The sequence below is a fragment of the Anser brachyrhynchus genome, assembly GCF_964034855.1.
Source record: "Anser brachyrhynchus genome assembly, chromosome: 11".
In the NCBI taxonomy this organism is placed as follows: Eukaryota; Metazoa; Chordata; class Aves; order Anseriformes; family Anatidae; genus Anser; species Anser brachyrhynchus.
This window is the reverse complement of record NC_137706.1, coordinates 5,194,576-5,210,077: the sequence shown is the minus strand read 5'-3', so window position 1 is coordinate 5,210,077 and position 15,502 is coordinate 5,194,576. Positions and strand designations below refer to the sequence as shown.

The following is a 15,502-nucleotide window of genomic DNA, read 5'->3' as shown; positions in this document are numbered from 1 at the left end:
AGGAAAGGAAAAAGGAAAGGAAAAAGGAAAGGGAAAAGGAAAGGAAAAAGGAAAGGAAAAAGGAAAGGAAAAAGGAAAAAGGAAAAAGGAAAGGAAAAAGGAAAGGAAAGGAAAAAGGAAAGGGAAGGAAAGGGAAGGAAAGGGAAGGAAAGGGAAAGGAAAGTCCAGGGAAAAATTACATGGTTCAACATTTAACTTACTCAGCTTTCTAAGTAGCACAAGACTTCTGTCAGAGTCTAACAGGCAAACTGATAATTTAAATAATAAGTATTTTAAAGGATCAAAACCAAATGAGAGACATTAGGAGGAGGAAGAGGACAGTAATGTGACTCTTCAGGATACTTGAACTACAGGGAAATAGCGTTGAAAATATGGACATATAAGAAACCCTAAATGGTAGTTTGACTTGGTTTCAGGGAATGGAAAGATAAGAAAATGTATACTGCATAGATGCTGATTGATAGCTAATGCTACAGGTTGTAAAAATAGGACACTTTCAGAGACAGAAAAGGACAAGTTGATTTCAATTGTAATGGATCATTGAAGTTGGATTACATTCATATGAAAATTCTGAAAGTGATTGTGTGTGGAGCATCTGAGCTGATAAGAATAATACTCAGTTTATCATAACTGCCTGTTATACTTGGGAACTGGACTGCAGGAAATACCTCACTTTTTAATTTTATTTTATATGAGAATTAAATGAAGTCCTTGGAATGATAAGATAGTGAACCTGTGTTAACGAAGTAGCCAGTGGAAGAATGACCTACTTGAGCATAGTGTGCATACCATTCGCAAAAAGGAAAGCAGGCAAACAAGTCATTGACCTGTCTTCAAAATAGTAGAGGTTTTTGTGGATGTTAACAAAAGATTGTGAGACACAGTTGATGACATACATGAGCAGCAATTAAAGTTTAGTATATTTCTCATCACACAGCTGAAATTTCAAAATTGGTCTGCTGCACTAGTCCTATGTCCACATAAGGTGTAACCAAAATTGAGCTGAAAGTTTGTTCCTCTTACAGAAGATAGGTTTTAAATATGTATGTGAAATTATTGCATGTATTTATTTTGGTTGATTGTCATGCTTTAGGTGAAGATACAAAAATATACTGTTAGTCAAGCAGAACGTCTTGGGAATATTACATATTAGCTAACTAAGGTATATAGCCTTCCTCTGACAGATGAAATTGCAGTGAATTTCGGTTACGCTGTAGCGTATGAGTTGAAGCTTTGTGAAGTCAGTGGAATTTTTTTTCTTTGATTATGGCAGCAAGGAAATTGTTGTTGTCAAAATAATTTTTTTGTACCTCACAGCCACCATGACTCTTAGTTGGAAAGAACCTGAAGGTATTGTTTTTTCAGTTGGCAAATACGGGTAATTAACTATATGCAACTTTAACATGACAGATAATTTGCAGTAGAATGACTACGCATATATTAACAAACTTGATAGCATCAGGTACATGGTGTGGTGGACTGATCTCTTTAAATAATAGCTTTTCATGGACGGTGACGACGGTTTCTTGTCTTCTGTGTTCTGCTCACCCAGAGTTCAGTGGTCTTGATTTCCTTCTGGCTCTTGTGTATCAACAGAGATCACTTAGATGTGTTGGTTCTGGAGGTTTTATTTGGGATGAGCTTTTGAACAATGATGTGTTTATATATTTTAAATCTCATAGAATTTTTGTTCTTTTAATTTTGTCTTGAACTAAGGAATAGTCACAAAAATGCAACTTTTAAAAATGAAGAGGAAAAGGATTCAGATTTTTTTTTTTTAATTTGCATCTATGTTGTTTTAAGCATTTCTTAATACAAAATATTAGTATATTTGTTTGAGGTAAACTAACCAGTTAGTAAGTACATGAGCCTAATTTGAGGCATATCTTTTTGATTACAGTGTAATTTTGCTAACATCTAGGTTTCATGAAATACCGTAATGTGTCATAATCACTGTATTGCGAGAAGACCAAATTTGGAAAGATTTTTCTAAAACTAAAGATGCTCTTGGTCATCTAGGAAAATATCTGTCATTGAAAGCTGAGTTACAGGTTGAATTTTCATGAAGTATGTTTAAATGCTTATCATGGAGTTGCTTTCTTGTTCAGCATTCATTTAATACAGTGATTCACGTTGCGTTCTTACAAGCTGCAGCATTAGTTGTATATGCTTTTCTTTTTTAAAACTGATGCTGTGGCCTTTCTAACAGTTTTTTTTTCTTTTTCTCTAGTGAAGGGAAGTCAGAAGTGTGAGCTGAATTGCCGTGCCATAGGCTACCGATTCTACGTGAGACAAGCTGAAAAAGTGATAGATGGGACACCCTGTGACCAAAACGGAACTTCAATCTGCGTGGCAGGGCAGTGCAAGGTAAGGCTACCGTCTTTAGCAAATTGGCCTGTAGACTGTCTGTGCCATTCTTAATGTCTGTAACAGGTTGATACTTCACCTGTGGAATGATGTCTTCAACTTCTTTCTTAGGCTTTAGCAGATTTCAGAAATGCTAACTTCTATTATTACAGGTTTTATTTTCATACTATTTTTTCTGTCTACTGAGAGCAAACTATGGAATCCTGAAAGGCTTGATTCAGAAGGTGTTCTGGCCACAATTAAGGTGACTTTTGGTGAGCTTTTCCATATGTTTAGCTTTAGTTCTTTTAGAAGAGATTCTATGGAAGAATCAAAATGAAAACATTGGAAACATAAATAAGAAAGAAATATAATATCTTTCTTTTAGTAAACTTCAGTGTGGAGGTATTTTTTTGAGTCTGCAACATAAACAGGTAACTGAATAACCAAATTATTTTGATGGCATTTTAGCTGGAGTTAGTTTTCTGTTTGGCCTGTGTTTGCCATTTTTGAGATTCAAGTCTTACTGGCTGTCCATTTACTCAGTAGTGATGTTCTCTTAGAATATACTGAAGTGAATGACAAACTTTCAAGGGTTCAGAAGGAGCTACTGCATTGACTTTTTGCAGCCTGCTGTCTGTCTTCCCCTTGTAATGAATAAATACACTGTTCTTTTTCTGCAAGATGGTAGCAATCTTAAAGACAATGCTATGGTCTTTGAAAAAATGTTTATTTGTAATTTTTGGTGAAGTAAGATTAGTGAAAATATGTATGACATAAATTGCCAGCAAGTGGCATTTGATGCTTGGATGATGTTTTCCATGTACATTGGCAAAAGAAGCAGAAGTGGGTCAGATGTGACTCATGAACTCAAATGGCAAAAGGTCAAGTTCAGTTTAAATAGTTGGTTTGCCAGAGGAAGTGTCTTATGACTACAGCCTTTTCTTAGGCACGTCTAAATTCCTCTTGTACACATTTGGACAATGCTGTGTATGTTTCTGTTCTCAGCAGCGCACGCAAAGCCATAGCTTTGACTTTCCTTTGTAGATGATAGATCTTTGTGAAGTTGATCATTCTTTAAAGTGTCTCCTGATCTCAAACCAAATCTGAAAGGGCCAGGACTTTTTCTTAATTACTGTTCTGATCCATGACTTGGAAAACTGAATAATAGGTATAGTATACCAGCTGTTTTCCAAGTACTGTGCAAATGAAAAAGTGTATACTGATACATTTGTGTTGGAGGTCTGGCTTAGCAAGGAAAGGCAGCGTGTTTGGCAACCTACTGGGAAATAGTGTTATGAGTTTTGAAAATCAGGCATCGCGTGTATAGAGTGCCACTTCGTAAAGCTGCATAGAAGCAAACCATACACTATAAATGCTTACTGTGAGTATGTATCTTGGATTCATATAATCATCAAACAATTCAGGTTGGAAGGGACCTGTGGAGGTCATGTAGTTCATCACTCTACTCAGAACAGGGCCAGCTGTATGAGATAGCTGTCATGGCCTTTTCCAGGCTGAGTTTTGAACCCGGTCCAGTGTTAGAGCATCATCGTGGTGGAATCTTTTTCCTCATATTTGACTGAAATTCCCCATATTGCAACTTGTGCCCTTTGTCTGTCAACCTAGCACTGCTTACCTCTGAAAATAATCTTGCTCTGTGTGATCTGTTACACTCTCATTAAGTATAAACAGCAGTGAAATCTTCCCTTAGCCTTCTCTTAAGGCTAGGGATCCCTAGGCTTTAGTCCCGTTTTCCCCCCTATGTTGTTGAAAATAGACCTAGAAATCAAAATCTCTGTGCCTATGTAAACTGTTCCTCAGTAATGCTTCATTAATTGGTGTAACCTAGAGAGTTGAAATAGAATCTGTTTTGTATTGGTGCTCAGTGCCTTAGAACCAACAAATTATTGTGAGCAAGCCAAGATAAAGCAGGTAAAGGCTCTCCATGTTTTATCCACTTTATTGTGGTTCTCGCTATGGCTATGCGCAATGAAAGAGTAAGCTAGGAGGAGCTGAGAGAGTTGACCAAGTCCTCGTATGCAGTAGTATTAACTGCACTTGTGCAGAAGTAAGCTGAACTTTGGAGGCTTCGGAAGACATATTTAGGTAAAATATTGAAAGGTTAGTATTTTTCTTCTGAAGAGGAACTTCAGTCACTAACGGGTCAAAACGTAAACGTAGAATCAAAAAAAAAAAAAGTACCTCATGCAAATATTTACAGGTTAAGAGAATTATTTAATTCTCATGTATGTATGTTTAAGTGCCTTATTAAGCAATATATGAGAGCTTCTATTCATAGATGCTTAATAGCCTCAGTTAAGTCCATGGTATAAAAACAAAAGCCACCCTTCAATCCGTAATGGAAGTTCACAGCAGTTGTGCATTCACAAGCCTCACATTATGTCGAGCATGTTGAGCTTTAAGAATTTGTCCTAAATTGAACATGACATTCTGTATGTGCCTGTGTAGTGAGTTATAGTTTGGTTGGATAAAATGCTGTATTTTAAACCTATTTATTATATTTCTAATCCAACCCCAATCTTAACATTTTTTTTCTTTTGACTTTGTGAGTTTATGGAAAGATTCTGATTCTATTCGGGATATTTTCTTCCTTCCTTCCTTTGCATAAACATCTCTTCATTGCATCTGCATTTGCAAGTCTTTGAAAAGTACAGAGGACAATGATTCTGTATGATCACTTAATATTTAGTGACACCATTCTACAAAACAATGAGCTTAAATACTTAATACTTAAATTGCTAAATGTGTTATCAAGAATAGCCTAATAGCCTAATCTGTTCTACAGTTCTGTGCTTTTTTTCCCCCCTCTGTTTTATTAGTGGAAAAATACTGTCAGGGTGTTATAGTTCCTCCCTTCCTTCTCTCTGGTATTATTTCTTCTAGCTTGTTATTTTTTGTATTTGTCCTATTTCTTTTATTCTCCTCCCATAGACATATATGCGTTTTGTTCATTTGCTGGTACTTATTTCAGTCCTAATCACATCATTGGCAGTTGCAGTTTAGGTGAGTGACCCTCAGGACATAAGTGTGAAGCAGCTCCATTTATCACTTGGGTCTGTAAATGTTTGTACAACAGGAGAACAAGAATGCGAGAATATATTTGGCTCTTTCCTTCATATCAGAAAGGAAAATCACATGTTCAGTCTTTCTTGTGTTCCTTCAAAATGTCCTGTCACCAGCTCCAAAGTGAGGAGAATGGACTCCTAATTGTCCAGCTGAAATGACTTTCTCTCTATAGGATAGTGAAGTAATCACTGTCTATATTTTTCATTCTTTCTCCACAGACACAAACATTATATTGTGAAAAACATGCATAAGTTTTTGGCTTCCTTAATATGGTAGCAAGTAAGATAAGCTTACCTCATCTTTAACATGCAATGAGGAAGTAGATAGGAACAATCCTCTGGTACTCCATTGCTTTCGCAAATACTGTACATCTGTTTGAAAGCACAGATGTTTTCTGGTTATTTTCAGTATACAATTTAAGTTCTGTCTTTCTGCAAAAACTTTGGTTGCAGGAGGCTGTTTCTGAGAGAAGTTGAAAGGTATCAAGAATTTATGCCAAATATGATGCTTTAAAGTAACTCAAATATTTTCTTAAGGTTCATATCTACATTGCACTGAAGGTACCAATCTTGTGGTGGTAATGGAATTCAAGTGGTCAAGGTCAAATTGGAACAAGGCTGTTTTGCTTCAAGGAATTGACTAATTAACTTCTTTACAGGGACTGTGAAAGAAAAAAAGTATTTATTTTTTCAATAGACTATAAAAAGATTGAATGTACAGATCTGGCACACAAATTTTTCACATTGTCTGCATTAACAGGACTTCTGTTAGAGAATATTAGAGTTGTGGAACAGCAACTGCTACTGTGTTGTGATCCACAATCATTACTAATTCAGGACAAGTTCTTTAATCGTAATTAACTGTGATATTCAGGAGTAATACCCTTGAAAAAAAGAATAGGATGTAGTCCATTCACCTCTTTATACAAGGGCACAACTAAATCAAAGTTACAGCACAGGCCAGAAGCAAGCTTTGTGCTTTCAGGACTCAGTAAAGAGTTCTGTTTTTTCCCTTTTTTTTTTTTTTTTTGGTCTCTGTTGACTGTTAATACTTGTCTTCCAGCAGTATTTATATTTCTTGAAATTCTTGAAATTCTTCCTGAATACTAGCAGTCTGACTTGCTACATCTATTGATAGGCTCCTGACTTTTTACACAACTTAGGGAAGGGGGAGCTCTCAAAATCTTGTTTCTCTGATCTAATTGAGGAAAGCAGGTGAAGTTTAAAGAAAATGGGAGCCATTACTATTTCTTTCAGGTTACTTTTATTAAAATTTTATTATGTGCCTTTCTATAAGTAAAAGAAAATGTTAATGAATTTCTAAGAAAACAGTTTGAAAAGTTTTGTGATCAGTTTCTATTTCATCTTGCAGTATGTACAGAGGATGCTCACTGATCACAGTTTCCCTAGAAACATTTGCTCTTGGCAAGAGATTTACCACGATTATACAGTTACAAATCCAGGTTTTCAAGAATTTACAGATACTGCTGTATCCTCTTATATATAAGTTTGATATAAACATGATAGTCATATATAGGGAAAGATCATCAGCCACAATTTTGTGTATGATGCATTACGGATGTCACAGATTACATTTAATGTGTAACAATGAAGTAAACTAGAGCTCATGAAGTAACTTGAGAATTCTTGTGTGTTCTACATGTAAAGAACTTGAATTCCCAACTTCATCCATTCAACCATGCAGTAGTTATGTTGAGAATTTGTGTGTAAACCATACTCTTATTTTTGTTTCAAACTTTTGAGTTAGTATTTGAGGGAGTATTGAGATACACGTCACATTAAAGGACAGTATACTATTACAGCTTCATGCTGCTTAGAAACACTATAATTATTAACTCACTCTTTTTATTTTATTTTATTTTATTTTCTGGTTCAGGAATAGGAAGTCAGTACAAAGTCTTCAGTGAAACTATTCAACAGTATGTTTGTGTTTGAGGGAAGTTGATAGAATAATGTCATATGAGATGTGCTTCATTCTTCCTCTTGAAAGTACTATACATTTCAGGATAGATTGATGTGTATTAAAATTAATTATTGTGTTTCGCTTGTGCCATATATCAAATTTTGCATTCCAAGTGATTTATTAATGCATAAGTCTGACAAAGAAAATGAGTATTATTGAATATGTTTCCTGTCTCCATGGACTCTGAGATTTTTTTTGTTCCACATGATCAGGAAGCACCAAACTATTTAAAATAAATAAAATAATTTTATTTATCATAGATATTATACACTGTTGAGCAAATATGAATGTAGCTGAAGGATGTAGTAGAGAACTAATTTAGGTTTTGGACTGTCATGCGTAAGAGAATTTTTTTTCTGAGAAGCTGTCAGTATTTACAGCTAACTGAAAATGTTTCTCAAGTAATGAAGCTTATTCAAATGTTTGTAATATGTAGCTTTTCCTTAATGCCACATTATCTTATTTTTAAAATCAGATAATTTGTGGTCTCTATCACCCTCTGTTGGACATCTTGCTTCATTACCAGAAACAATATCCTGTAAAAAAACATCTGTTGGTCCCCAGAAATACTGTTTCTGACTAGTATTTTCAGTTTACCTTCCTTTTTGAAACAAAAGGCAGAAAATATTGCTGTAGTAAAAATTACTGCTGGAAAAACAGAATAAAGAGTATGATAAAGACAGCTGTGCCTTCATTGGAAATAAAAATTAAACATGTATGAATTAAGGTGTTTCTCACTTGTTAATGATTTAAAATGTTACATAAGGCAACCACAAGTAACAGAAGTTCTCAGTATATAAAATGCAGTCATACCCATTATAATGAAAATTCGTTACACAGATGTTTATTAACAGCGTTCAATACATTATTTCTTTTTCTGAATTGCTAACCAATATTAGATAGAATGGCCTTATAAAACGGAAACAGTGCTTAATCTTAGCAGTCAAGCTACACTTTAGCATAACAGAAGAGATTTTAAAAATAGTAGCCTGTACAAAAGTCCATCTTAAAGCCTGGTTGTTGGGGCCATTGCAGAGTCATGCAGAGGGTTGGAACAATACTACCTGCTTGAGTACCTCTGAACAGCATCTCAGTACATATTTCCTTCTTTTTATAGAACACCTGTTTTTTACTTTTTGCTGTTCTTTTGTTCAGCTGGCCCCCAGAGATGGAAGTAAAGGCTTCCTAACTTGTCAAGTAGAAAAGGGATGTTAAAACTCGTTTTTCAGATGTGGTCCTTGTAACAAAACTTATGTGTATATTATTCTGATCAAATTATCCTTTTTTTTTCTTTTTTTTTTCTTACTTTCTTACTTTTCTGCGATATTGCGATATCTGTCAAAAAGTATTTTAAGTACTGCAAAAAAGCTCACCCATTGTCTAAATGATCACGTACTTCCTGGTGTAGGCTAGCCTCTGAATTCTAATGAAACCAGAATTTTAAAGCAATTAAATATTTTTTTAAAGTAAAACTAGAGAAAATATGAATTACTTGATATTCTGCCCATGCAGAAACACAGAAGTATAACAGTGGTCCTGATCAGTTTTATGATTTCTGTTAAAAAAAAAAAAAAAAAAAAAGATCTCTATTGCACATCTGAGCAGTGTTCATTCTGATGAATTTTGGAGCCTTTTTTCATTGATGATCCTACCAACTTTCGCTTTTTTACAGAATTTATACTTAGTCTCACAGACAATAGGTGTTTATACATATGCCATACATATACATATGCCATATTTCAGTATATTGGGTATGTGTTATTTGTTTTAGTGGATTGTTTTAATACATTTAATACATTTGCTACTTCTGTCTTCACTCTAATTTTTTTCAGTGTTATTAAATTTGAGAACGTCTTTGAATGCAGTTTCTTCAATTTGCTATTCAGCCAGAAGTGTGGGCTTGCTTGCTTTGAGATGATTTTTCTGCTTGTTTTAAATCTTCTGGAGCCAGTGGGATGATCCTGCTCAGTAACTTAATTTTTGAAGAAAAATGGAAGTGGAATACTGAGGTGGTTTTAATAAATAAAGTGAAATGTCAATACAAATGCTGTTAATAATTTTGGACTTGACCATATTTTACTAAATTTACGTATATGGAGATATGTTGCGTGTGTGTGTTGCACATAACTAGGAGACTTCTGATGCAAGAAGTTGTTCTCAGTTCCGTGAAAGTTGTAAGCACTGACTTACTATAATTTTGGAGCAAGAGTGAGGGTTATTTGTTACCTGTAAAGCAATTAATTGGCTTTGCAGAGATATTAGTTACCACGCAGTGGCGCACTTTACAAAAGTACTACTTCACGTAAAACTTGATTTGGGTGGGAATTCTAGGTATCTTCTGAAGGCATTTTTGTATTCAATTTTTCCTTGCATTTTAGTTTTTTAATCTCCCAGTTATCTCCTGAAAAATACCTGAGTATTTTTCAAATGCCCATAGTAAGTAACTTCAGTAGCAAAATGACTGGCAATAGAGATTTTACTTGCCCTTTAAAAAATAATTTGCATCAGATGTTGAAATTCTTACAAACTTTATACGAAGGTATCTTAAATTGGCTATAGGAAGCATAACAAAGTGTGCAATATCCCCATATAAAAACTTTGTTACTCAGGGAGTTCCCATTTGGAAGAACTCTGCCGATATGCACCAGTGTCCAGGTAGCAAAACTGTAGGCTGCATCCTTGCTTTGGTAGGGAACTCTTAATGACTGTAGGATCGGAGTAACAGATTAGAATGATGAGAACTATGTTCCTTCTGTAAGTTAGGGTTGTTCTCATAACTTGTAAGTGTTGTAATATAGAGTAGTCCTATAAGGCTATGACTGGGTATTCTTGTAAGGGTAAAGAATCTGTTTTCTGTAGGAATCTCAATTTGTGGAATGGTGATTGTTTACTCTGAGAAAAGGAGTCTAGGATGAATTTTATTTTATTTTTTGTTGGGCTTTCTTAAAGTTGGAGCCAGACTTACCCCCTTTCTCTATTCTCTGTTTAGTTTGTAATAATTCATAAAACCTAAGGAAAAACCTAATATCTGGATTAATACAGTAGAATAGTATAAAGAGCACATGTATATCTGTATCTGTGCTTCAGCCAAATTACAGAAAAGGCTTTTGGTTGATTGTTTATCTTCCTTGGTTGCTCAGAAGAGTGAGGTATATTCATCAGCACACCATAACATTGCAAATCTCTGTCTTGGGATACAAAAACTTCGAAAACAGCCCGAGGAACTGTACTAAATGAAATATTACCTTGTGCATCAATAGCACATTGTGGCTCTCAGCACTTTAAAATTAGCCTAACCAGCACAAAGGCAGTTGAAGATTGGTGTCAAGTATTGTTTGCATTTGAGGAGGATCAATTTAATGGAGTGTTTCTAGTTATCTGACTTTCTTCTAAAAGTGGGCCTTGAAATAGTGAATTACTTATGTTGTTCTCCCCCAGGGAGCCACCCTGTTAAGAACTTGCATGCTACAGATTGCCATCAAGACTTTGCCCAGGATAGGGCTGCCCACACAACATGCTCCATGGAAGTGTAGAGAACTAGGTTATGGAGCCTAATAGCATTCAAATGGTGAAATACATTTCAGAATCAAATGAAAAATTAAAAATTAAATCTGTTTGTTAATACTCGGGGCTTTTTTTGTTTTCTTTCTTATTTTTTTTGGATTCTACCAATAGTAGCCAAGGACACACTGCTCTGAACTCAAGACCTTTTTAAAGGAATAGGTAAAGGAAACGGTAAATTCCGTGAGGCAAAAACAGCAGTTGCCACATCTTTATTTAGTTTTGTTGTTATTTCTGTACACAGCCGCTGATGGAGGCTTTTTCTTTCAGGAAAAAATAGTTGATCTATAAAAGATACCATACAAGTGGAGTAAAATATAGTTACAATAACAGATATAGAAAGTGCTTTCCTTCTCATTGCCTTTTCGTATATACCATTGTGATTTCTTGGGTGTTGGAAATACGACTCTTCATTGCTTCTCTTCATAATGACTTATTAATGCCAAGCATTGCACTGGGAAACACCTGCCTGGCATTAATAAGGTGTTAATGGAAGAAACAGGTTCCTGGGAGCTACGAAATAACTCCTTTGCCAGTTTTTTCCTTCGTTTGCATAGTTTTCTGTTAAGTGTTTTACAGAGAGAGTGAGCAAGCCTCTGAAGTTTCTTGACCTCACTGTACAAAAAGTCTTTCTGCCTTCCTCCATTTGTAAAACAACACTATAAATTTTTTTGGTATATGATCTTCGGCCATGACCTGATTTCAGTTGCTTCTGATAACTAATATACAGCAGGTGTGACCACTGCATATAAAAAGTTTGGAAGGGATAACTTTAGTACTTTTGAACTGAGGTAAAACTGATGCGAAATCAGATGATGGGAAATTGTGAACAGCAAAGCATTCAAGTCAGATAAGATACAGTCATTCTTCTCCCCTTGTCTAACAACCTCTTGTCCTAAGAAAGACCTCATAATTCAAAGGACAGCGCTCCCAACTCTTAGGTGAAGCTGCTATCTGGATGTGCTGTGATGCAGTCTATAGTCTCCTTACAAATCACTCAGTAATAAAGATGTGATCCGGATCAGACATTGCTTATAATGACATTCAGTGTACTTATTCAGATCATATGATGCAGCATTTGTGCTAGTGCTGTTGTGTTTTGATCTTTTTTCATTTTTATGCCAGTTACAGTGGGACAAACTATACTTGATCACTTTAACTTAGAACAGTGTAGATACAGCATAAACCCTTCCGACGTAACCTTAAGCAGGTATGACATTTCTGACTAAATTTCACTTAATGAGAATGAATTCATGTAAAATTTGCATATTGTATTTGTGGACATAACATATTTTTGGTTCAATACTTGGAACCCTAAAGGAAGATTTCACTGTTTTCTTGAACTTTTGCCTAACAAGACTTGTGAAAAGGTACAGTATAGTTCAGTAACATTAAAAATTAGCTTACAGTTCTAAATACTGGAGAAAAATGTTATCACTGTATGTTAAAACATTCTAAAATGTTTTTAAATGGCTTTTAAATATTCTGCATAGCATATGGTTTGGAAAATGGCTGTTTTACTTCAGTTTGGAAGAAAAATATATGCAGAAGTACCCCATAGAATGGCTTATTCAAATTGTGATTATTTTTCTGCTCTACTTTGTGTCTCTGTTTCTTTTCCTGTCAGATGTGGTCAGTAATACTTAAACAATCTATCTGAAACAGCTTGAGACATAAAGAGGTAAAGGAGTCGTGTGTAGCTTTTAATTTGTTATTTCTGCAGTTCTTTAACAATGATTTTGCAGGTTGAGATGCCTTTCAAAAAAGACCAAGTGTAATTCTTAGTCTGCAGAGAACTCTTCTGTCTAACAGTGTCAGAAAATACATACTAGCTTTGAGCTTAATTGTATCACTGTAAGAGTCCTGAAAGTAAAAGGCTGTTATCTCCGAGTAAGTGACACAGGCAATCTTACTACATTAGAGACACTTTTCTCTCTTAGTTTCAAAACAATACATTTAAAAAAAATCCACAGCAAAACTCAAAAAAACAACAACAGAGTTTTAAGAATGCTGGAGATGCTAATGGACTAGAAAATACAAATATTGTATACTGTAGGGCTTTGTTGTTTTTTTCCTGATTAAACAGATCAGGCTACAAATGAAGATGGGTTTGTTTGTTAATCTGGCAGTATTTCCCAGGTTGAAATAATCAAATGATCCCTCCTGTGTGCTACTGACTGTATGTGTCTAGCACTGAGTCAAGAACTCTCTTCTTCAGTCTCTGATATCAAGGCAACTGGCAATTCTAGCATCTGAAGAATAAACAAACCTTCTCGATAATTCCCTGCCAGCCATTTCTTTTCTTTTCCGATCTTTTAGACCTTTTATTCAGCTGTCTAGTGTAGAGGATTTTTGTTTGGTTTTGTTTTTTAATAACAGTCCCTTCAGTTTTGACTTTTTCTGAAGTTTCTCTTCTTGAAGTTTTTGATATGTTAGTAATTCTAAGTACATCTTTTTGAGACCCAGAGCTGGCAATATTTGCTGGGTAGGAAGTAAAAGAGATGAACATGATTGTTTTGAGTTCACAGTACAAACAGCAGGGCATGCCATTTAGTAATCCTCACAGTAGAGTCATGTTCTGCACCAAAGATGCTTTTAAAGAAGCAAGATAAAATCCTGTACAACTTTTTGAGTGAGTACTTAAGAGATAATGTGCTATTATCAAAGGATGCTATCTGAAAGCATTTAGGAAGAAATAATCAGTGACACACCAGTCAGTTGTTCATAAACAAGTCTGAGCTCTTGACCATTGGTTTTGTTTCTGAATTACTATTCTTCTGCCATTATACAGAAATTAATTCTAAGGTAAAAATTTAAGGTGTAGGTAAAAATACAAAATAAATGTGATCTCAAATCCACTCCTCTTTCTCAGTTTCTTTCCAGAGTTTTCGTGGATATATTCTAACAAAAAAAGCTGTGATAACCTATAGAAAGATACCTTGTGCTGCATTCACAAAAGAGGCAAAATGATGAACGGTGTACTCTGTACAATGGCTGAGAAGGAAGTGATTGTTTCTTATGCAGGAACTGCAAATTTATGGTTAATGCCTTTTAAGTAAACAAGAGAACCAAATCTGTTTCATATTACCTTAAATCAGAATGACCAAAACATGGCAGTTCGGCAGTTCCCTTCCCTTCCTTTTCCCCCCCTACCCCCCCCAACCCCCCCCCCCAAAAAAACAAAACAACAACAAAAAACCAACAGAAAACCCCAACAACCATTTGAAATTCATTTGAAAGAGACAGGAAAGGGATTGTAAAAGAGAATCATGTAGTTAGTGCAAGACCCCTCTTCTGAGGTTAAATAGCCAAAGGAAACGAAGTCATTTAGCTTTTATTGCAAAGAAACAGGGCTGCAGGAGAAATACTGTTCTGTAACTCGGATGCAAGGGCTCTGTTTAACACCTGGACAAGTAAGCAATGGAGAGAAAGTTATTAAAAAGGGGACTGACTGCATAAATACTCATTCTCATTCTACTACATGGATCAAAACTTTGCAGTTATTCCTACGTTATGATACCATAGAAAAACTTATCTTCGTTCCAGAATTTGCCGATTCACTGGATTGTTTTTTATGTTAAAGATCAGAGCTTTAAAACTGTTTGACTTTCAATATATAATTATAGTGATGTGGTTGGGACTCCCAAAAAGGGCTTATAGGTTCCTCTCTGCTGGATGTGTAGAGATAGCACCTTGACAAGAAGCTCAGCATATGAGACCCCACGCGTAAAAGGGCAGGCATTTCGGTGTGTCGGTTTGTGTAAGGGAGGCTTGTGCTGGGTGTCACTGGTCAGGTTGCTTGGAGAGGCTGCTGAAATGGCGAATGTGTTCTGCAGGAACTCCATGGAAGGAGTTGCTGTGCCAGAAAGTACACTGCTGCTGTGGTGCATTGGCACAAGATTCATCTCACTTGGTGAGCAGTATGCTGGAGGCAGTCTGTTTGCAGATTGGCAGATAGAAATGTCCACATGGTTAATGGGGCCATGAAGTAGGGGGGAGGTCATTGTGCAAACACGTATATGCTGTTGCTGTGTGCAAGAAGAGGTAGCATGGGTAGATTTGAATTTACATAGTTTTCTTCTATGAACATATGGGGGAGAAGGGGGAAGTGAGGGTTTATGAGGTTAGTGCCAAAAAAGTCATTGAAACAATAAATGGAATTAGTGTTTCATTGTTGTCTTGATTTTTTTCTTTTTCCTTTCTCTGTCAGTTTGAATCAACACTGTCTCCTGCGGTGTCTGCGGTGCAGAGATCAGCTGTTTTTGTTTGTTTGCAGGTGGATAACTGTGCTGGTTTGTGGCAGTGTCTCTGTGATAATGCATTGTTAGCAATTATGAAGTTGACTAGTGGTATTTCAGAACTCATCATCGAGACAGAGTTACTAAAGATACCATATGAAAGTGTATTTGTTGCTAACGTTCTGCTCATCTTTTACAGTATTAGTATACCAGATAGTGGGAAGTTAATACTAGCAGTATCTTAATTACTGTTACTAGCGATTAAGTTATTAATAAGGTGGAAT

At 35.6% G+C, this 15,502-nt stretch overlaps 1 protein-coding gene across 5 annotated transcripts in view; it reads left to right on the top strand.

Annotated features, from left to right (window-relative positions):
- Nucleotides 1–15,502, top strand: part of THSD4 (thrombospondin type 1 domain containing 4) — a 301,256-nt gene that overhangs the window by 127,788 nt on the left and 157,966 nt on the right. For 4 of the 5 annotated variants that reach the window (XM_080608031.1, XM_080608030.1, XM_080608032.1 and 1 more), the window contains exon 7: nucleotides 2,231–2,367. In XM_080608031.1, coding sequence (XP_080464157.1) covers nucleotides 2,231–2,367 — 137 coding nt within the window. Of the gene's footprint in view, nucleotides 1–2,230; nucleotides 2,368–12,221; nucleotides 14,394–15,502 lie in introns of those variants that run through there. The other variant, XM_080608036.1, reaches the window with a different exon arrangement.